Genomic DNA, 21,140 nt, shown 5'->3' on the forward strand with positions numbered 1-21,140 from the left:
AGGACACGACCATAGCGATAAATCCGAAAATGAAGGAGTATTCAAAGAATTAATAAATTTCAGTACTTGTTTAGTATAGATAAAGATTTGAATAGTGTTGAAAAGTGATAGTAGGGGCCTCATTAATAAAACTCCAAATAAAATTGATGCTATTGTTTATAGATAAGACTAAAGCCATGGAAACGGATACTTCAAAAAATCGTGAAAAAAGTAACACTTTCCATACGATTTGTGGTAAAAAAATTCCGCTAATTCTCATCTAAAACTACGCAAAATGAATTACTGAAATATGCATGCTTTAAAGTATATCATGAAGAAATTTCCAAAGAAATTAAAGGGGCTAAATTTGTTTCCGTCACTGTAGGTGAAACTACAAAGGTGTCTCACTCCAGCTTCCAGCCAGTAGACAAATTTTGGAATGTTGTAGATAAATACCTATTAGAATTATTCTCTAAATCTAAACAACTGGAATAATATGGAAACAAAAATTTCTAACTAGTAAAATAATGAGGAGGGGCGAACAATTTGGCACTACCTTCAACGCAGCTTACGAGCCGCCACTGGCATGATGATGAGTTGACATGTGCAATCTATCTTGAACCATTGAATAAGTAACAAGTTATTTACATTCTTGGTGTAAGGCTACTGATCTCTGTTTATTATTTAAGGTGCAATCTTGTTAAGTGTATTCATATTAATTGCGCCGTCTAGAAAAATGCATCAATATTTCAAGCATCTTCCCGTGAAACTAAATATGTGTATGGGTTGAATTCTTCAGTGTACACCACAGTCAACGTTTTATAACACTACCTTTTTTTGAGGCCCGAAAAAAAAATTGTCTCAGATCGACCCGGAAAACAATTTTTCTTATAGAATGTGGCCTGTAGAATCCATAATTTCAAACAGTTCCAGCCCTTTGAATTTTCTTTCGAAATTGGTTACGAATTGTTTTGGATTCTACGCACCAAAATTAATAAGAAAAAGTGTTTTCACGAGAAATTTTGGTGCACTCGATTTTTGGTAAAAAAGGAAGGTTAAGTATTCAAATACTATGCGAAGTATTCGCATACTAAATATTTGTGAAAGTATTTGAGTTACAAATACAAATAGATACTGCTTCCATAAAAGTATTTAATTACAACGTATATGAATACTTTAAAGGATTTGAATACTAAAAATATTTACAAAATCGAATACTGCCCAGCTCTGCTCAATACTCTCTACACTCTAAACTTCGCCACCGGTACTTTGTCAAATTGTCAAAAGTTCATGATAGGAAGAGCCCACATCGAAGGATCAAAAAGCGACGTCGCTATGAACGCTTGGCCGCCACAATCCCTGTGGTAACTTTTCTGACACCTCTTGCTTAAAACTCCTAAAAGCCAAAAGGATCGATAGGCCCCGCTTTCGCGGTCCCTATGCTTACTGAGCATCGGGATCAAGCCAGCATTTGCCCTTTTGCTCTACGCGAGGTTTCTGTCCTCGCTGAGCTGGCCTTGGGACACCTGCGTTATTCTTTGACAGATGTACCGCCCCAGGATATTCATTTGTACGTTAGAATGAATAATTATTTTAGCATTGAATTTAATTCGTTTGAGAATGAACGCCACTGGAAAGTCTTTAAATTACGGCGCCCGTGGACTAATGTTGATAATGTTTCATGTTCAGGTGACATGCGTGTTTGGTTTGGTTTTGCGAGAGCTCATTTTGATTTGTTGTTGCGTCGCGGTTAAGACGACTTAAATCCTGTGGGTTGCGGCTGGGACAAAATTGTTAATTTTGGGAACGCGCTGCCTGGTTTTAGGTAAGGGGCCGTTAGGTTTGTAGAGAGATTTTTTTTTGTTTATGAAATGTGGTTTTAGTTTTCTTGTTCACGGCCGGCAATAAAATCAGTTTTGGGAAAGTGGCATTGTGGTTTTACTCACCCACCCTAAGCTCTGGTACACTAGGACAAAACTTCGCCGTGCAAAAATTTCGCCGCTAGGTCCGGACCGCTAATTCGTGGCGTTCCTGTAACGTATATAATATACAGGGTGACAATTTGAAAACTTACCACCCCCCATATCTTAGTAAATAAACGAGATATTTAAAAAAATCAAAATCCGTTTCGGTAATTCGGAGGGGAATCACAATGACATAGTTGGCGACGCACCCCCTCCAACCCCCTGCGCCCCAGCCACCCCAACTTTTAAATCTTAAATAGTGACCCCCCATGTGTGATATGTCGTTGGAAAGCTCTGAAAAAATGCTTTCCAACCATACCAAATAGCATTACATTTAGGTTAGTAATTATCGTGCAAATCAAAAAATAAACATGGAAAAATCGTATTTAACTTGAACTTCCAAAGCCGACTCGACAGCAACTCATTTTTGATCGCCAGTTATAATCTATTCTCAAACTCTTGTCGAACCTTTCCTATGTTGGTTTTGCAATATTTCGACATTCTTGAATTATTCTCTGTCTTAGTTCGTCTAAAGTTCGCCGGTTGCGTTTTAAATACAACAGATTTCAAATGTATCATATTAGTTTATTTTTAGCGCATTTCCACAAAAATTAAAAAAAATGCGCTATTGTGGCCACTTTGTCCGTCCGTCCGTCCGTCCGTCCGTCCGCTAACTTTGCGACGCTACTAGTTTTTTATCTTAAGAGCTATTGTTCTACTTTTTTCGCTATTTGGTTCGTTATGGTGTCGAGTCTTGTACCAAGGAAGGAATTTTTTCTGTACCGCTTACAAAAAAAGTTATTGTAAAAAAAACAAAAAACCGTTTTTTACATGTTCCATAATTTTACACTTTTGCCGTTTATTAACGATCCTAGAGATCGTTTATAATTTTGCATTGCTATCTGTCGCCTGTCGGTTGGTCTCTCCGTCTGTTCCTTTGTCTGTCTGTCCATCTATCTGTCCGTGTGAACGATAACTTTGTTTAGAAATGTTCGATCGCTTTTACATCTCCGTTAGTTATGAACTGAATTGCATGAAATTCAATATGGGCATAGATTTAGCCATATAATACGCAATGCCAAAAGTTGAATCGAATCGATTCAAAATTCACAGTGCCCTTTTCGCATCTCGACCATTTATAAACCGAATTGCAAACTTTTTTACTTATAAAAGTATTTGAATGAAATTTGATACATAGGCACTTGGAATAAAGGAAAATCAAACGCCAATTTCAAAATTTGGTTTTGCGCATGCGCAGTGCCAACTTTTTTATTTATGGAAGAATTTAAACGAAATTTGATACATAGGCACTTCGAATAAAGGAAAATCAAACGCCAATTTCAAAATTTGGTTTTGCGCATGCGCAGTGCCAACTTTTTTATTTATGGAAGAATTTAAACGAAATTTGATACATAGGCACTTGGGATAAAGGAAAATCAAACGCCAATTTCAAAATTTGGTTTTGCGCATGCGCAGTGCCAACTTTTTTATTTATGGAAGAATTTAAACGAAATTTGATACATAGGCACTTGGGATAAAGGAAAATCAAACGCCAATTTCAAAATTTGGTTTTGCGCATGCGCAGTGCCAACTTTTTTATTTATGGAAGAATTTAAACGAAATTTGATACATAGGCACTTGGGATAAAGGAAAATCAAACGCCAATTTCAAAATTTGGTTTTGCGCATGCGCAGTGCCAACTTTTTTATTTATGGAAGAATTTAAATGAAATGTGATACATAGGCACTTGGAATAAAGGAAAATCTAGCGCTAGTTTCAAAATTTTATTTTGCGAATGCGCAGTGCCAACTTTTTTATCTATGGAACTATTTAAGTGAAATTTGATACTTAGGCGCTTGGAACAAAGGAAAATCTAACATTAGTTTAAAATTTAGGTTTGCGCATGCGCAGTTCCAACTTTCTTATTTAGAAAAGCATTGAAATGAAATTCTTCGCATAAACTGAAATTGAAGTAGCACGTCAACAATGGATTGTCCATGTGCAACGCTATCTTTCATATTTGTGGGCGGATTTTTACGATTTTAACAGAAGTTGCATCTTACAAATGGGAAATGAATGCAAGTGGAAATGCGCTTTATGTAAATCGTTTACGATTACTTTTTAACTTGTTTGATTTGCACGATAATTACTAACCTAAATGTAATGCTATTTGGTATGGTTGGAAAGCATTTTTTCAGAGCTTTCCAACGACATACCACACATGGGGGGTCACTATTTAAGATTTAAAAGTTGGGGTGGCTGGGGCGCAGGGGGTTGGAGGGGGTGCGTCGCCAACTATGTCATTGTGATTCCCCTCCGAATTACCGAAACGGATTTTGATTTTTTTAAATATCTCGTTTATTTACTAAGATATGGGGGGTGGTAAGTTTTCAAATTGTCACCCTGTATATTAATCGAGTATGCAATAGGTTAATAATAAGAACAAGGAATCAATTTATTGGTTACACCAAAAATAGTAGTTGGAAGTTTCAAATTAACAAATAAATTTATATTGTATATAAAACATAACTTGAGAAAAAGAATAAAAGTAATTGGGCGTCCAAAACAACGAAGGTCGGCCACACCAAAAGCTCTTGGCGTCTATTCTGCTATTTAATCCAAATAAAATAAATAAATCACAATCAGAATCAAACATTTTTCAAGAAATTTGAAATGCTATTTACAAAAACCAACTTATCTAAATGGCCTATAGAGTTTGCGAGTTAATGGATCAGTAATTTTGTACACATTATAAAAGGAAAGACGTAATTTGAATTCAGCTGTTGAATTGGAAAAAATGCCTCTGATTTATGTGAAAAGTCAAAAAGGCACTGATTTACTGGTTGTCGAGGGTTTTACGTTTACGAAGGAGCGGCAAAGAATAGGTAAATAAAATAATATGGAAATGCACTGAATATGGTACTTAATTAGGGAATGCAATACCGGGATCGCGGGATTCCGCAGTCTTTTTGCGGGATTAATCCCTTATTACGTAAATGGAGCGGGATCTTGGGGGATTGCAGCATTTATCAACCAAGCTTACCCCCATACATTAGCAACTCTGCGAATTTGATTATTTCGCACATTTTGTTGTTGCAGTTCATGCAATAATTACGCGCAAATCCGTATCTGTTATTAACTTTGTTAAACAGCGAGTGAATCGGACTTATATACTGTTTTAAAACGCAGGAACCGTTATTCTTGTAGCCAATATGCCGGACTCGTCGATTGTTTATAAAAGACCTTAGTAGTATAGTGGCTATATGGAAATATTGCGGCGAATATTCTAGAAATCCAGATAGACATGGAGGGGCTATCACTGGCGACAAGAAAAGACGGCGGATGCCGGATGTGATGTATTCTTTCCGCGAAATCCAATGGATTTTCTTGAGAATATTCCCTTAACTGCACAAAATTGCTTATTTTCCAATGTTTTTTACTATCTAATCAATCTAATGATCCCGCAAATACCGGGATCGAAATTTTGCTGCGGGATTGCATTCCCTATTAACTTATCGATGTTCCGGGTGCTGTCACACGTTTATAACGACACCTGTGGTCAAATCTACTACACATAATCATGTGCCTAATCGAAAGCAAAAATCGAAACGCTATTTTTCTGCCTGAAAAGATATTTCTGTTAACCTTAATCGTATGTGCATTTTAAACAACAAACCTTAAAACGAAAAAAAAAACTACTAATCACGCCAAGGACGGTCCCAAGTCCGTGAAAAGTGAGAGGGGTACTAATCACTGTTTTTTAAAAACTTTGGGCAAACGATATTTCTCCAAAGAGTCCAAACAAACCCTTTCCCACGAGAATTTTTGGTATGGCGAAGTTATGGGATGGAAGCACTCAATACAGCATGTACTTTTTTACGGGCCATTAAAAAAACCGAACAGAACTCAACAGAAGTGAAACTTCCCTAGTTTTAAATGTAAACGAATCTCACTCCACTCATTCCCCTCCGAGCATTTCACTATTTTCGTGACCGGACCTAAATAAGTTTCAATTCAAAAAAAGTTTTGAAATTCTCTAAACGGTGTCTGGTACAGCTTTTGTACCTATCCGTTCAAATAACATCAGAAAAAAATTAAAACAAAATCGCTTAATTGCGGTTTTCTGGCATATCTTCGTTAGTAATCGGAATTTTCTCGTTTTCTAAAGCATTATCTATTTATTTATATTATTAATAATCATTTAATTGCGCATATTTTCTCGGAAATCCCTATACGATGACACTGATCGAAATGGTAGGTATACAATTCGTGGAATGGTATACTACTCGCACCCTTCAATGCTATATGTAACGATTCATTTTTTATATATTACGATGTTATTGTTATGCTGGGTTATTACCTACCTGTGGATTTCTTGCCCGAAATATTTCAATGTTTATTATCGTAGCTCTATAAAAAGAAGGAAGAAGCTGTCAATGGGTAGCTATGAAATGTAGGATGCTATAATGTGCGTGCAACTTCATTACCCCTCCATTATCTTATTGAATAATTAGGTAAACGAACCACTTTATGACTGTCGTAAATGCATTTTGTGTGCCTGCTGGTACTAATCGCAAGATCCTAGTTTTCAATCTAGGTTATATGCAGAATTGGGTTACTAAATCAATGGTTTACGGATGTAGGCTACTAGTGTAGTACACACCAGAATGAGTTCGGGTGCATTGGGGTTATCACAAGAAAGAATCAATGAGCGAGAAACTTTTGTGAATAGGTACGCAAGTGGCAATTAATGAATGAAAGCCGAATTTTTCAATTAATTATACAAGAATGCAAGTGGAGTATTTCGAAACGCAGCATGCATTTAATTGTGCCACGCGACTAATGCAGTTTCAAGTGGTATGTATATACTTTTATACAAGTAATATTTTGAGGTATACTTTCAAGTTGTGGGGCGAATTGAAAAAATGAAGCAGTTTCTTAAAAGGCTTGTGTACGAAATTTTGGTTTCTTAGGCACATTTGAATTTTTTCGAAACGACTTAAGATGGAATTTGGGTTTTTTACAATCGACATTTTGTTGTCAGTTTGACACATCGCCAATAAAAAATGTCCAAAAATGCCAATCTTCTATATGATGAAATATTAAAAGACTCCGATGCAAGAAATGCGGTCCAAAGCGCACCAGTTCACATTTCAGACTCTAAACCAACTAATGAGCCCTTACATCGTACTAGTAGCAATACGGAAAAATTGAAAACTGTAATCACATCGGAAAGGCTAGCGCAACTGCGGAAATGCGTCGATGATGCCATAAAAGAACACAAAACCTTCACCATCAAAGGTAATTTGTATGTGACTCGAGATTATTGGTTACTATGGTTTTCTTTGTAGGAGGTTGGCAGAGTCTGAGAAACCAGTTTCTTCTCAGAGGTTGGATTGAAAAATTTGAACCAACTCCTCCAAAACCAAAAACTTCGCTCAAGGATTCGAATAGTTTTTTGGACGATGTATTTCTCAACCTGCCTCCGAAACATACGTGGGAGAGCGATACCAGCTATGTGGTAAAATGTGAGCGTACCATTATGTCACGAATGCTACAAAACCACCCCGTCGATTTTTACTGGAACATGAAGAGGGAGGCTACCGACTGGCATCATAGAATTAACACCCATCAAATTATGAACAGATTTGTGCGCTCGTTGTTCACGTCCAAAGAAGGATTAAATTTGTTGTTACAACAGATGCATTGGTACTGCGAACCTGGAACCTCCGTCGTTAATTTTCCGAGATGTTACACCTTGGGTAAATCTTTTTTCAAAATTACCCACGTTGCTATATTCAGTTTTAGGATTTCCCGATCACTTTAATAACTTTATTGATGACTTCAGAATCACCTCTTGCATAAATTTGCTCAAATGGCTGACTAAAAAGTATCAATACAGAGATGAGAGTCTCGTTAAGTCCTTCGACGGGAAAGTACCGCACACTGCCCTACAATTCGCGTTAGATCGATCCAATGAGTATTTAGCAGTTCAACGGCATGCTGATATTGATCGCGAGACTGCCAACGTGTGGGACCACGAATGGGACCAATTTTTAACTCACTATTATTGTATCGTCCACGAGCATGGTTTAATTATAGATTCCAACGAGTGGAGCCTTCCACTATTCAATGCGGCTGCGAAATCGGTTTTGAACGAATTAAGAAAGTATATGCCGATGTTTGACGTGGATGGGCTGAAAAACGTTTGGATTTTGAAACCTGGCAACAAATGTCGCGGAAGAGGAATTCATCTGATTAAGCACATGGATGATGTTAAAAAAGTAATGAGTTTAAAGTTAAAATACGTTGTTCAAAAATATATAGGTACGTATCTACTGTTTGCAAAAAAATTCATGCTTTGTGGAAAAAGCAGCTTTGCCCCCAAAACTGTTTTCGTTTGCTGCCGCAAAAATAACAAGCTTCCTTTCAGAGAAACCATTGCTGATTTATCAAACCAAGTTCGACATAAGGCAATGGTTTATGGTGACATCGGTGCAACCGCTCCATATATGGATGTACGGGTAACTGCATATTGAAACGTCACTGCCAAGCACAGAACCTACTAACGTCTTGTATTTTCAGTGAATGCTATCTTCGATTCAGCACGCAAATATTTAACCTTGAAAACTTTCACGAATCTCTACATCTTACAAATCATGCAGTCCAATGCAAGTACGCCAATTATACGCAAAGAGACAAATCACTACCAGAACAGAATATGTGGGATAGCAATATATTTAAAAATTACTTGAAAGATATTGGAAAACCAACCGTATGGGATGACATTATATTCCCTGGTATTACCGGCCTTTGGTCTCTTAATCTTGTTTTTTTTTTCTGACCACACAAAATTTAGATATAACTAGAGTAATTCTTTGCAGGTTTACGTGAAAATATAATTGGAACAATGTTGGCATGTCAAGATACAATGGATCGTAGAGCAAACACCTTTGAGTTATACGGTGCAGATTTTATGCTTGGCGAAGATTTTCAGCCTTGGCTGCTGGAAATAAACTCATGCCCCGATTTGTCACCATCCACAAACGTAACCAGACGGATGTGCCCACAATGTCTGCAAGATGTTGTCAAAGGTTAAACATTTGGGCATTTGCTAATGTATTATAAACATTTATTTCTAGTAATGATAGACAATCGTAGAAATCCAAGTGCAGACACTGGTCAATTTCGACTAGTTTACAAGCAAAATTTGCCGAAACCTCCTCTATATCTTGGAATGAGTCTGCTGGTACGCGGAAGAAGATTATTTAAAACGAAGAAAGCCAAATCAAAAGAGTCCAAGGAGAAACTGACACTATTACAAGACATCACCGATGCTACGATCAACAGGCAATTTCCAAAATTAAGTCCAGTTTCAGATTACAACGGTCCTGTTATAAAAGATTTTATTGAAGATATTATCCACGCGCCTTCAATGGAATCAAGTGGATACGAATTTATCCCCGCACTCCCATCCACTTCGGCCAAAAAGAAACACTCGAGTAAACACGAAAGGGTACCAAAAAAAGATAGCAATTCACATAAAAGTTCTTCTAACAAAACAAATTTTATCAACAGAAATCAAAACGTACAAGAGAACGCTAAGATTATGGAAGTTGGCTATAAAAAATTTCGCAGTATGTTCATCAAAAGCGCTTACTTTGGTCTATTTCAGGACTGGAAAATTAAAAGTAAATTCGCGATCACTCCCGAAGACAAGCTCCATTTATGTCATGAAAATATCGATAAGCCAAGCACTAACCTTTTGAAAAATAATTCAATTTTAACCACATACGCAATGCAGAATCCAAACAAAAGTAATAATGAAAGTGTAATCAATAAAAAATGTAAAGAGCAACAGCGCCTACCGTGTGTAAATGTCAAACTTTCGTTTCCGCAATTGCATAAGATAGAACCTAAGCTAAACTTGGAAAATACCTCGAAAGAGTCGAAAAAAATGTAGATGTTTGTTCAAAGTGAACTCTTTCTTAGTGTTTGTGTTAGACTGTTTTGGAAAGAGGCATAGAGAAAATAGATTGAAGCACTGATCAACCCACATGTTGATATTGTAGGCACGTAAAAGAATATAGGTATCGAAAAGTTTCTTGTTATTAAATGAAGACAAATTGATCGAATCTATTATTGTGCTACATTTTAGCACATTTCCAAAAATCTCAGTTGCGTTGGGAAAATTGGCGCTACGAAGTACTTAAACGTATTTCATTTGTTTGAGGTTCAGAACATTACTTAGATAAGTTACTAATTTTGAAGTTGTGGGCTCAGGGCTTGAATGTTCAAAAACACATCCCACAGATCGTATATATAGTTTAGTTTGCGATAGGTTACGTACTTATGATCATACACGATGGCATTCATTTTGTATCCGCACTGATTTTTAGCGCATTTTTGCAAAAATTTTTTTTTGTAAAAAGTAGCTTTTAATCTCACTTTGGCTGGCTGGCTGGCTGGCTGGCAGTAAATGCGCGCCCGTAGAAAAACGCTTGTAAAAAGACAAGGAGTGTACATGCAACTATCGGGGCCGTGTAATTAAGAACGTTAGGGATGGGGCTACAAGATTTGGAGTCGACGACATCTGGACGCCATCCCCGAGCGTATTATATACTAACCTGGAGATTTTTCAGTTTTTATCTATCTTCTTCTACAGTTTTTCTCCGATTGTTTTCAAATTGGTGTCGTCGGGAAGATCTTGTCAACGCGCACAACTCCTGCGTGGCGGAATTTTGTTTTTTTTCCTAGGGGCGAAATAAACCACCTTTTGCGCGGCACGCTTCGAGGGGTAGTCGACTTTGGGCGCCCAAAAGTTTCTTACAGCGCGAATCGCGGTCTCTCTTTCTCGTGTCACTAATAGAAGGTCGAGCTATGTGAGTACCCAAAAGTTGAATACGATTTTATGCCGGGATTTTAGCGAAATCTACCAAAATGTGAATTACGAATGAACGGGACGTCGGAACTGTGTATCGACAAAGGGAATGTGAAGGGAATGTGGTAACCCCCGACGAGATCTTACTGATGGTGGAGTCGAAACTTCAAATCCGAATTGTTGCGGGTGATCAGAAGTGGGTGTCGACAAAGGGAATATGGTAACCCCCGACGAGATCTTACTGATGGTGGAGTCAAAACTTCAAACGCGAATTGCGAGTGCACGGTAAGTGAGAAAATAGTACCGACAAAGTGAACGTGGTAGCTTTCGGCAAGATCTTATTGATGGTGGAGTCAATATTGGCTAATAAAACACTGATCTGCCACACAAAAATGCGCTGAAGTCCCTTCGATCTCACACGAGGACTTTGATAATTTTTTCTTAAATCTACTATTCGTCAAGTCAAGGGGTTTATATAACAAGGGTTCGTTCTGCGAGCAATGACTATAAAATCTACAATCATTTCTGAATTCCCGACGCGATGTAGGAGCAAAGAGTAGGATACTCTTTGGTAGGAGTAACCATGCTGTCGGAAACTAATGGGAAATCGAAGTTAGGTATACCTATACATGCAAAAATGTGAGAATAGTAAAATGGGGTGAGATGACGGCTTACATTCCCGAAAAACAATGGAGAATTTAAATAGGCGCGTTTACTGAACAGTAACAATCGCTGAACCCATTGCTCTAATTTTTGACAGTCTTCTTTGAAATTCGTCGCGGGCCGCGCGTCTTTGCGCACCCCTGGTATAATAAAGTTGCCTTAGCTTATCCTGTCATCGGAGCATCTTCACGTCGATTTATCAGGGTAATCTGAAAAGATTCTGTTGGGCAATTTTTACTTTATTTTATTTATAAGTAAATCCTTTCTTCTTCTTTTTTTTAAATTAATTTTCCAAAAGAACCCTAAATGTGCGTTCTATAAATAATGGTTTTAGCTGTAAGGAGATGCTAGATAATGAATATCTGGATGCTGTTCTTGAATTGTGGTGTTTTGCACATCGATATCGAGGTTAATATCGAGTTGAGGCCGATTTGCATGAAAGGTAAAACTTTTGTAATTGGTTGCATGGTGGCATCTAGTTTGTTGGGCTCAAGGACATCAGTATTCATCTTTTTAATGTTAACTAGATTGGACATAAACAAACGTAATTAGATGCAATTAGTCACGGGGAACCGACTCTAACTTATTATACAAAAATTCAATGTTCAAGTACTTAATGTTTTAATTACAGTAGTAAATATTAGTAATATTTTATGTTAACTTAATTAATTAACTTAATTACTAATTAGAAAATCCCTTTCGGCTCGGCCGATCGGATGTAGGTAGATTTCTCTCCGTCATTTCCTTCCAATATCGCAGAATTGGCTGATTCACGATAATTTGACCGAGATATTTAGTTACCCCAACCCTAATATGGGCCGCTTGCACATAGGCAGTTTAAGCCTCGCTTGGAATTAACCAATGGAGTAAGGCTGGTTAAATTTGACGTTTTGTCAAATTTGAACTAGGTATAATCATGGGCCGGTTGCACAAAGACAGTTTAAACCTCGTTTAGTTAACGCAATGGATTACGATATATGAACGTCAAATTTTAACCAATCTTATAGACCTTAATCCACTGGTTAATTCCAAGCGAGTTTTAAACCGCCTTTGTGCAACCGGCCCTTAAAGTATGGTCGAAATCTGTTCATAATTACGAAGTGTTTCTTGGAAGTGATATATAAACCTATACCTAATTATACTGGTACCATTACAATAGGTAGAGTGACCAAGAGGTAATTTTCCAACACCGTACTTCCCTTTCTGAGATTGCCCTTCAAGCACTTCTCCGTATCGGTATAAATAGTGTATTCACTATCCCCTTATCTACGTTCACTGATTCAATCACTGTTAGAACTAAAAACAAAGTGTTGTTTGTAACAATTGCTGGACATTGCTATGTATTGCAGCAAAGCGGGTACCTTGTAATAAGCACTACTAACAACTTTACTGAAAAAACGGCACTCATTTCTTCGATTTTCGACAATTATACGCCTGTGTTTATTTTGAAATCGACACTGAAGATTACGATCAAGCTTATCTTGAAAAGATTAATTTATTAAAAGGTTTTCGCCTCGGTTTTCGCATAACATCAAAATCTAGCAACTGATTAAAGAAGTGCTCATATCCGATGTTCATTATAGCTTTTTCACAGGTATTACCTGATTTGAATGAGTTGACTACAAAACGACAAATAGTTATCTACATAAAAGTCAAGAAAATAACACATTATTGGCGAGGAAATATTGAAGTACGAGGCCCCCATGGCACCGAGTTTCCGAATCAAGTAATGTCGTTTTACTGACGAGTTTGGTATTACATTTTTATTTATTTATTTAATCATTACATAATCCCATGACCCATGCTATCCTTTAATTTTTTTAATTTTTTTTTAATAGCTAATTTACAGCCTGCTAGTTACAGCTATAAGTAAATGTGATCATCGAGCTACATTTGAGGAAGAAGTTCTCCAGTGAGAGCTCTCCTATAAGATAATAGGTCTCTGATTTGACTTAATCGATCACTGATTTAGCATATCCGTAGGCCACTGTTTTTTTAGTCTTCTGATAATGTTGGGCTGAATGTAAAGTTGTCTTGCTTCCTCATTGGGATGTTCTGGGAGCTGATTTAGGTATTTTCTTGTTAGTCTGGTGATTTCTTCTCCAACAGGCGGAATACCAGAGTCGTCATGCAGGGTCTTATTACCTACTAATGTACCATGGTGCATTGAATATCATTCTAAGTATCTTCGATTGGATTCTTTGTATTATTTGTGTATTGGATGGTTTAGCACAGCCCCAGAGTTGAACTGCATACGTCCATATTGACTTTATTATACACTTATATAGTAGTATTTTATTTTCTGTGGAGAGTTTTGATTTGGGTCCTATTAGCCAGCCAATTTGACGAATTTTTAGGTTTAGGTATTTGTGTTTTCTTTGCTGTGATGTGAGCTTTCCATGTAAGTTTTTGATCGAGTGTTAGCCCTAAGTATTTCACTGGTAATTGTATGTTATTTAGAGTGACAGTGGGACATACGATATTTCGATTAGTGAACGTGACTTGAGTTGATTTTGTGTGATTAACTGTGACTTTCCATCTGTTCATCTAATCTTGAATGAGGTTGAGGTGTGCTTGCAGGTTTGTCAGATGCTATTTGCGGATTATCACTCATTGATATTATGGCGGTATCGTCGGCGAATGTGGCAATTGTAGTGGAGTTTGTGGTTGGGATGTCAGCAGTGAAAATTAAATAGAGAAGGGGGCCTAGGACGCTTCCTTGAGGAACGCCAGATTTTATAGCGTAATAGTTTGAGGTATCGGTGTTGAATCTTACTTGAAAGAATCGGTCAATGAGATATGATTTTAGAATCAGGTAGTGAGGTGTGGGAAGGAGCGTTTTAAGTTTATATAGGAGACCCTCATGCCACACTCGGTCGAAGGCTTGCTGAACGTCCAGGAAGGCAGTTGTACAAAAATTTTTCTCTTCTAGGCTTGTGTGTATGTTTTTGACGATTCTGTGGCGTTGTACCGTTGAGTGGCTTTCTCTAAAGCCAAATTGATGGGTTGGAATTACTATGTTTAGTTCAGTGTCTTCGGAGATTCTTTTCAGCAGTTACGGTTTTAATCCCGATTAAATAAAATAGCAACCGCATAAGAACTGTCAACTGACACCCATTCATGCAGGGTGATTTGGGGATTGTTTGAATTTTTCGCGTTACGCGTAAGTAGTTAAGGTTTTAGCGTTTTTGCAGTATTCATTCCACGATGTGTACTTTTTCAGTTTTCAGCGATGTTTTATTCAATTTAGTGGCTCTTAGCGAAATGCGTTCGAATTGAGGGCCATATATGTTGCTTGTAATTCTTTTGTTTGTGGCTTTAGCTTTAGGTAGATTGTATTGGTAACTTTCCCGACTGTTTTATCAAGGATGATACGTTAATTTGCATGAAATGTTTAATGCACTGTGACTTTGCTCTTACCTACTATAATTAATTGACGCTGGTAATATGTGTTAATGATTTTTTATTCGTAATTCCAATTTTTCTTGTTTGCTAGTTTAAACAACTTGTAATTCCAATAAGTATAGTAAGACAGTTATCAATAGCACCGCTTTTAGTTGTAACACCCTATAGTGTGATTAACGTATTAATTGGGGAATTGATTGGAGATAAACACAATTTCCCAATTCTTCTATTTCAACTATACCATTTTTAGCGCATTTTTGCAAAAATTTTTTTTTGTAAAAAGTAGCTTTTAATCTCACTTTGGCTGGCTGGCTGGCTGGCTGGCTGGTCGGCTGGCTGGCTGGATGGCAGTAAATGCGCGCCCGTAGAAAAACGCTTGTAAAAAGACAAGGAGTGTACATGTAACTATCGGGGCCGTGTAATTAAGAACGTTAGGGATGGGGCTACAAGATTTGGAGTCGACGACATCTGGACGCCATCCCCGAGCGTATTATACTAACCTGGAGATCTTTCAGTTTTTATCTATCTTCTTCTACAGTTTTTCTCCGATTGTTTTCAAATTGTTGTCATCGGGAAGATCTTGTCAACGGCACAACTCCTGCGTGGCGGAATTTTGTTTTTTTTTCCTAGGGGCGAAATAAACCACCTTTTGCGCGGCGCGCTTCAAGGGGTAGTCGACTTTGGGCGCCCAAAAGTTTCTTACAGCGCGAATCGCGGTCTCTCTTTCTTGTGTCACTAATAGAAGGTCGAGCTATGTGAAGTACCCAAAAGTTGAATACGATTTTATGCCGGGATTTTAGCGAAATCTACCAAAATGTAAATTACGAATGAACGGGACGTCGGAACTGTGTATCGACAAAGGGAAAGTGGTAACCCCCGACGAGATCTTACTGATGGTGGAGTCGAAACTTCAAATCCGAATTGTTGCGGGTGATCAGAAGTGGGTGTCGACAAAGGGAATATGGTAACCCCAAAGGATTTTACTGATGGTGGAGTCAAAACTTCAAACGCGAATTGCGAGTGCACGGTAAGTGAGAAAATGGTACCGACAAAGTGAACGTGGTAGCACAGATTTGTCTGTGGTGGTAGCTTTCGGCAAGATCTTATTGATGGTGGAGTCAATATTGGCTAATAAAACACTGATCTGCCACACAAAAATGCGCTGAAGTCCCTTCGATCTCACACGAGGACTTTGATCATTTTTTCATCCATTTCTCACGTTCAGTTTATCCCAGGGTTTATCCTATATCTTACTGGGTGTGTCTTCGGCTTTTTCGTTTGTAATTGTAATATCAATATCTTCAACTCGCCTTTGATTTATAGTGTTTTCGTCCTTATTTTTCTTTCCAACGAATCTAATTTTCTGTCTTGCTGTAGTATTTTTCGTCCATTAATGTCCCTTTATTGCAGTAGGTAATTCAATTTTCTCATTCATTACTTTTAATTTGTTTGCTATTTCGGCGAACATGTTTTCTACTTTTTCCAAAGCAAGGGAACATGAAAAAGCATATGTACAGTAACTAGTGGTAATTTATTTCCTAATATAAGTTGTAATAAGTTATAAAAGTAATGCCAATACCTATACTATTTCCCGACTGGATACCCTGACAAAAGAAGTGATTTTACTGTGGGAACCAATCCCAGATGAATCCCCAAATCCAAAATCAATAGACGCCTGAACCCGACCAGAAATCAATGTTTTCATTTCTGATTTAAAAAATGCATGATGTAATGAGATTATTCATAAAAGTTCACTATTAGGTATAGGCTTTGAATATAATATTTTATATTCAAAGGTAGTCTGTAAGTTGAACTGTAAATTTTCACTACCTACCTAGACAAAAAGTTTCAAAAAGCCAAATTGTTACGTGTGGGATTATAGCATTTAACTTGGAAACGATGATTGGGTCACTTTTTTACCGAATGATGTCAGGAAAAGATTGTGTTACCTTCCATTTGACTGCGTCCTATAGTTTAACAATTTTGCTGTTTTTAGCCAAACTATACTATTATCGCAACTCAGTTATAAAATAATATGTCTTCGACTGTCTACTTTGCCCCTAGATCACCTATCGAAATTCGAATTCAGGATTTCCTTATGATAGGTACCAGCACATATCCTCCAGATGCGCACAAAGCAAATTCTTGAAATGCCTCGATAAAACCCAGTGGTTTGATCAATACCTGAGGATTGGGTTTAATTCTGCACTTTTGAGAGTATGAAATATAGGCTTCGCTTCTGCGTTAGTATGAAATATAGTTATTTGTACAGAGAAGACAGTGGAATTTTTCAACTCGAGTTCAAAGTTTGATACATCTTTCTTCCCAAGTTTTACATATTTTTTTTTCTACAATCAAAAATGAAAAATTATCGTATGCAATAATGAAGTTTGACACACAGCAATCTAGATGCGCGTCTGTTTCGATTTTAAATGTCATTATTAAGATTAACGCGGCAATTGTTTTTTACTTTCCTCACTAGAGAGGAAATTCACATTTTCTTCACCCTTTTTAGAGATGAAACTAGTTGTTTCTAAAGTTTCAGAAAAAAGTAATTACTCGTTAATTTCAAGAAATTTTTCTACACAATATAAGTGGGTAACATTTAATGTTGCGTGCTGAACTGTTAAGTGATAATTACATCGCCTGGGTGACTACGCAAATATTGTTTTTTTGGGCGTCGATTTCGAGTGAATATTAGTTGTATTAATTGAATAAGCTGAAATGTTGGTTTTCCGATTGATAATAGATACAATGATTTATTTGTTCAATAATTTGACGTTCGACTATGTATATAATTTAGAAATTTTGAAAGATTTGGCGAAGGACAGTAAAACAATGATTAGTATGTTTAATTACAGATTCGGATTCGCAGAAAATGTTCCACTTAACATATAATTACTTACTTTTGTCCTTTTTGCAAGTTATAATTTATCGACGATATTCAAGGCAACAAAACAATGTAAATTAAATATAAACTATAATAATGGGAATATGCAATTTTTTTCTAATTGCCTTCTGAAGTATAAAACAGATGAAATTGTCAAAAGCTTGCTATAGTGACCTGCTGTTTCTGGTGAGCTATCATGTATAAAATAAGCGCTTTAGTTATTTTGTGCGTTTCGATACCTACAATACTGGTTTGTACATATATGGTGTTAGAATCCGCGATACTAGTGACGCATTTTTTTAGTGCATGAGCGACGAAATGCAAGAGTTACTCGACATGTTGCACAATACCTGTAGGGAGCAGTCAGGAGCGGCAGAAGGTAATAAAGATCACGTTTGCAATTCCTTATAAGCACATTTTGTTTAGATGTAATCCGTGCGGTTTCCAAAGGAGTATTTGCAGATGACCAAAATTTAAAATGTTACGCTAAGTGTATAATGACTGAAATGTCAACTGTAAGTAGCTATCAAAAATGGGCATTACGATAATTCTACCAAATTATCTGGATTGGTTACAATACTTGCGCAATTGTTTCCTTGGTAATTTCTATCTAACCAAGTGGAATTATCATATAGCTCCATTATTATTGAGAACCAAAAGCCTTTACTTGTCCTTCTTTAATTAACATATAGTGAAGGCAAATGTTGCTAAACTGAGTCGCCCTCCCACTCCTCTCATCTCATGTTGTGACGTATCGAGATGATACTCTGTAACCAAGAATAAGTTTTTGTAGATTAGCGACGATGGAGTTGTTGATGTGGAGGCTACTGTTGCCTTACTTCCGGAAGACGTTCGCTCAAAATTTGAACCGACCGTAAGGAAATGCGGTAGTCCAGGTAAACTTATTCCGTTTTGTGCCAATCTTACACGTTTTGAAACACATTCGTTTCAGCTGGTGCCGACGCTTGTGATACTGCACTCAAAGCTTTCAAATGTTACTATGAAAACGATCCTGCGGTAGATTGTTAATTATTATTGACTGTTTTATACTCTGATTTTATTTGCAGGACTTCTTCTTCCCTTAAGCACTGGTTCCACGATGGATGATATTGACATTGAAAATCTTAATTACCTACAAACACCTAAGTAGTTAATTATTACTGTAAATAGTTGTTTGAAGACATTTTCTTAAGTTAAATATAATGATAAATGAAAATAGTTTGTTTCTGTCATTACGAATACCTATATTCAGGATTAATGAACCCATACCATGTAGGCCTGTAATTATATTTCGATAGAACTCTACGATTCTACAGTATTTTCCAAATCGAAATTTGAAAAAAAGTGGCGCTTTCTTAGATATTTTCGGAGTTTTGGAAAGAGATAATGGTTACATGGGGGCAGATCGGGACTGTGAGGTGAATCAATCATTTCTGGAACATCTTATGCATTCTGCAGTTTTCGTGCCAGGTTTATGAGGTCTTTTTTGCGTATTTCCACTTCAAGTTCTTAATTGCGTCTTTGTGAACATCCCCCGCTATTGTAAATCTTTTTTGGCAATACCACAGATAGGTAATCTGTAGCAATAACTACTCGAATTAGAATTAGAAAGTCCCAGAAAACTGAGGCTGTTTTGGTTAAAAATTGCGCACAATTTAGCCTTGTTTATTGTTATTTTACCCTCAGACGCATTTTTCACCACTGTCCCTTTATTTACTTTCGGAAAACATTTAGTACTTTGCACAACTAGAAAGAATACACTACAGTAGAGTGAATATCGCCGATATCGTGATTTGTCGTGCATATAAACAGTTCTTGGATGAAAAAATAATGATTGAAAAAATTATCAAAGTCCTCGTGTGAGATCGAAGGGACTTCAGCGCATTTTTGTGTGGCAGATCAGTGTTTTATTAGCCAATATTGACTCCACCATCAATAAGATCTTGCCGAAAGCTACCACGTTCACTTTGTCGGTACCATTTTCTCACTTACCGTGCACTCGCAATTCGCGTTTGAAGTTTTGACTCCACCATCAGTAAGATCTCGTCGGGGGTTACCACATTCCCTTTGTCGATACACAGTTCCGACGTCCCGTTCATTCGTAATTACATTTGGTAGATTTCGCTAAAATCCCGGCATAAAATCGTATTCAACTTTTGGGTACTTCACATAGCTCGACCTTCTATTAGTGACACGAGAAAGAGAGACCGCGATTCGCGCTGTAAGAAACTTTTGGGCGCCCAAAGTCGACTACCCCTCGAAGCGCGCCGCGCAAAAGGTGGTTTATTTCGCCCCTAGGAAAAAAAACAAAATTCCGCCACGCAGGAGTTGGTGCGCGTTTGACAAGATCTTCCCGACGACACCAATTTGAAAACAATCGGAGAAAAACTGTAGAAGAAGATAGATAAAAACTGAAAATCTCCAGGTTAGTATAATACGCTCGGGGATGGCGTCCAGATGTCGTCGACTCCAAATCTTGTAGCCCCATCCCTAACGTTCTTAATTACACGGCCCCGATAGTTACATGTACACTCCTTGTCTTTTTCAAGCGTTTTTTCTACGGGCGCGCATTTACTGCCAGCCAGCCAGCCAGCCGCCAGCCAGCCAGCCAAAGTGAGATTAAAAGCTACTTTTTACAAAAAAAAATTTTTGCAAAAATGCGCTAAAAAGAGTTAGAGAGACAGACAGACAGGCATACACGAATGAAAATCGATGTGCAAATCCACTTTAGTGGAAGATTTCTCAATTTCATATTGGATATAGGTGTCGACCCTAAACTTTGATTTATATTTATTATTCCTTAGTATTGAAACTATTTTTTTAAACTTTCAGTTACTTACGTATTTTTTTGGTGCATGTTAAACTTGAATATGACAAATCAAAAATTCCCGTTGTACCTACCTAATGCTAAAAAACTAAAATTTCGTGTATATTTTGATCCAACTTTAAGGGGTTGATACCTAGGTATAACTTTATCTAACACTTTCAGAGACTTTTCGAAAATTTAACAGGTTTAACTGAGTTGGCAGATTTTGCTACGATATCAATTATTGCCACAATTGTTGCCATGGTAATTTCCATTCCGGTTAATGCAGTTACAAAAAAACAAAAATATTATCAACTTTATTACAATGTCTCAAAAATGGGTGTCATTATATATCTAAAATCAAGGAATAATTATTAGTTACTCTTTGCTAAAATTCTAAAGAGTGAAGAATGTAGTGGTTGTGCCGGTTGAATCAAAGTAAATGGTATAAATAGGAGCTGTGCATCACAAACTCATTCCATTCATAGATAGTACATACAGCAACAGGAACGTGCGTTGAATGTATTTAAAGGAAGCTTAATTTCCCATAAT

At 37.2% G+C, this 21,140-nt stretch overlaps 2 protein-coding genes across 2 annotated transcripts; both read left to right on the plus strand.

The window, feature by feature from the left end:
- Positions 1–6,486: 6,486 nt before the first annotated feature.
- LOC116172690 (tubulin glycylase 3A-like) lies at positions 6,487–10,094 on the plus strand. The gene is made up of 9 exons (XM_031489940.1): positions 6,487–6,800; positions 6,849–7,244; positions 7,295–7,705; positions 7,752–8,270; positions 8,377–8,467; positions 8,529–8,743; positions 8,828–9,037; positions 9,086–9,459; positions 9,522–10,094. The coding sequence occupies exons 2-9, from the start codon at positions 7,010–7,012 to the stop codon at positions 9,546–9,548; spliced, it is 2,082 nt and encodes a 693-aa protein (XP_031345800.1). The 5' UTR covers positions 6,487–6,800; positions 6,849–7,009; the 3' UTR covers positions 9,549–10,094.
- Positions 10,095–17,897: 7,803 nt separating this feature from the next.
- LOC116171506 (general odorant-binding protein 83a-like) lies at positions 17,898–18,998 on the plus strand. The gene is made up of 6 exons (XM_031488378.1): positions 17,898–18,032; positions 18,086–18,161; positions 18,209–18,297; positions 18,576–18,678; positions 18,735–18,799; positions 18,850–18,998. Exons 1-6 carry the CDS (start codon positions 17,979–17,981, stop codon positions 18,865–18,867), a joined length of 405 nt encoding a protein of 134 aa, XP_031344238.1. The 5' UTR covers positions 17,898–17,978; the 3' UTR covers positions 18,868–18,998.
- The last annotated feature ends 2,142 nt before the right edge of the window (positions 18,999–21,140 follow it).

This window comes from Photinus pyralis, unplaced genomic scaffold (assembly GCF_008802855.1).
Source record: "Photinus pyralis isolate 1611_PpyrPB1 unplaced genomic scaffold, Ppyr1.3 Ppyr1.4_LG5, whole genome shotgun sequence".
NCBI lineage: Eukaryota > Metazoa > Arthropoda > Insecta > Coleoptera > Lampyridae > Photinus > Photinus pyralis.

Bases quoted from the DNA above. Each gene is read 5' to 3' on its own strand.
- LOC116172690 (XM_031489940.1), top strand. From the start codon at position 7,010: ATGTCCAAAAATGCCAATCTTCTATATGATGAAATATTAAAAGACTCC. The intron at 7,706-7,751 runs GTAAATCTTTTT...ATTCAGTTTTAG, and splicing joins TCCGAGATGTTACACCTTGG to GATTTCCCGATCACTTTAAT. The intron at 8,744-8,827 runs GTATTACCGGCC...AATTCTTTGCAG, and splicing joins GGATGACATTATATTCCCTG to GTTTACGTGAAAATATAATT.
- LOC116171506 (XM_031488378.1), top strand. From the start codon at position 17,979: ATGTATAAAATAAGCGCTTTAGTTATTTTGTGCGTTTCGATACCTACA. The intron at 18,033-18,085 runs GTTTGTACATAT...GCATTTTTTTAG, and splicing joins TTTCGATACCTACAATACTG to TGCATGAGCGACGAAATGCA. The intron at 18,298-18,575 runs GTAAGTAGCTAT...AAGTTTTTGTAG, and splicing joins TAATGACTGAAATGTCAACT to ATTAGCGACGATGGAGTTGT.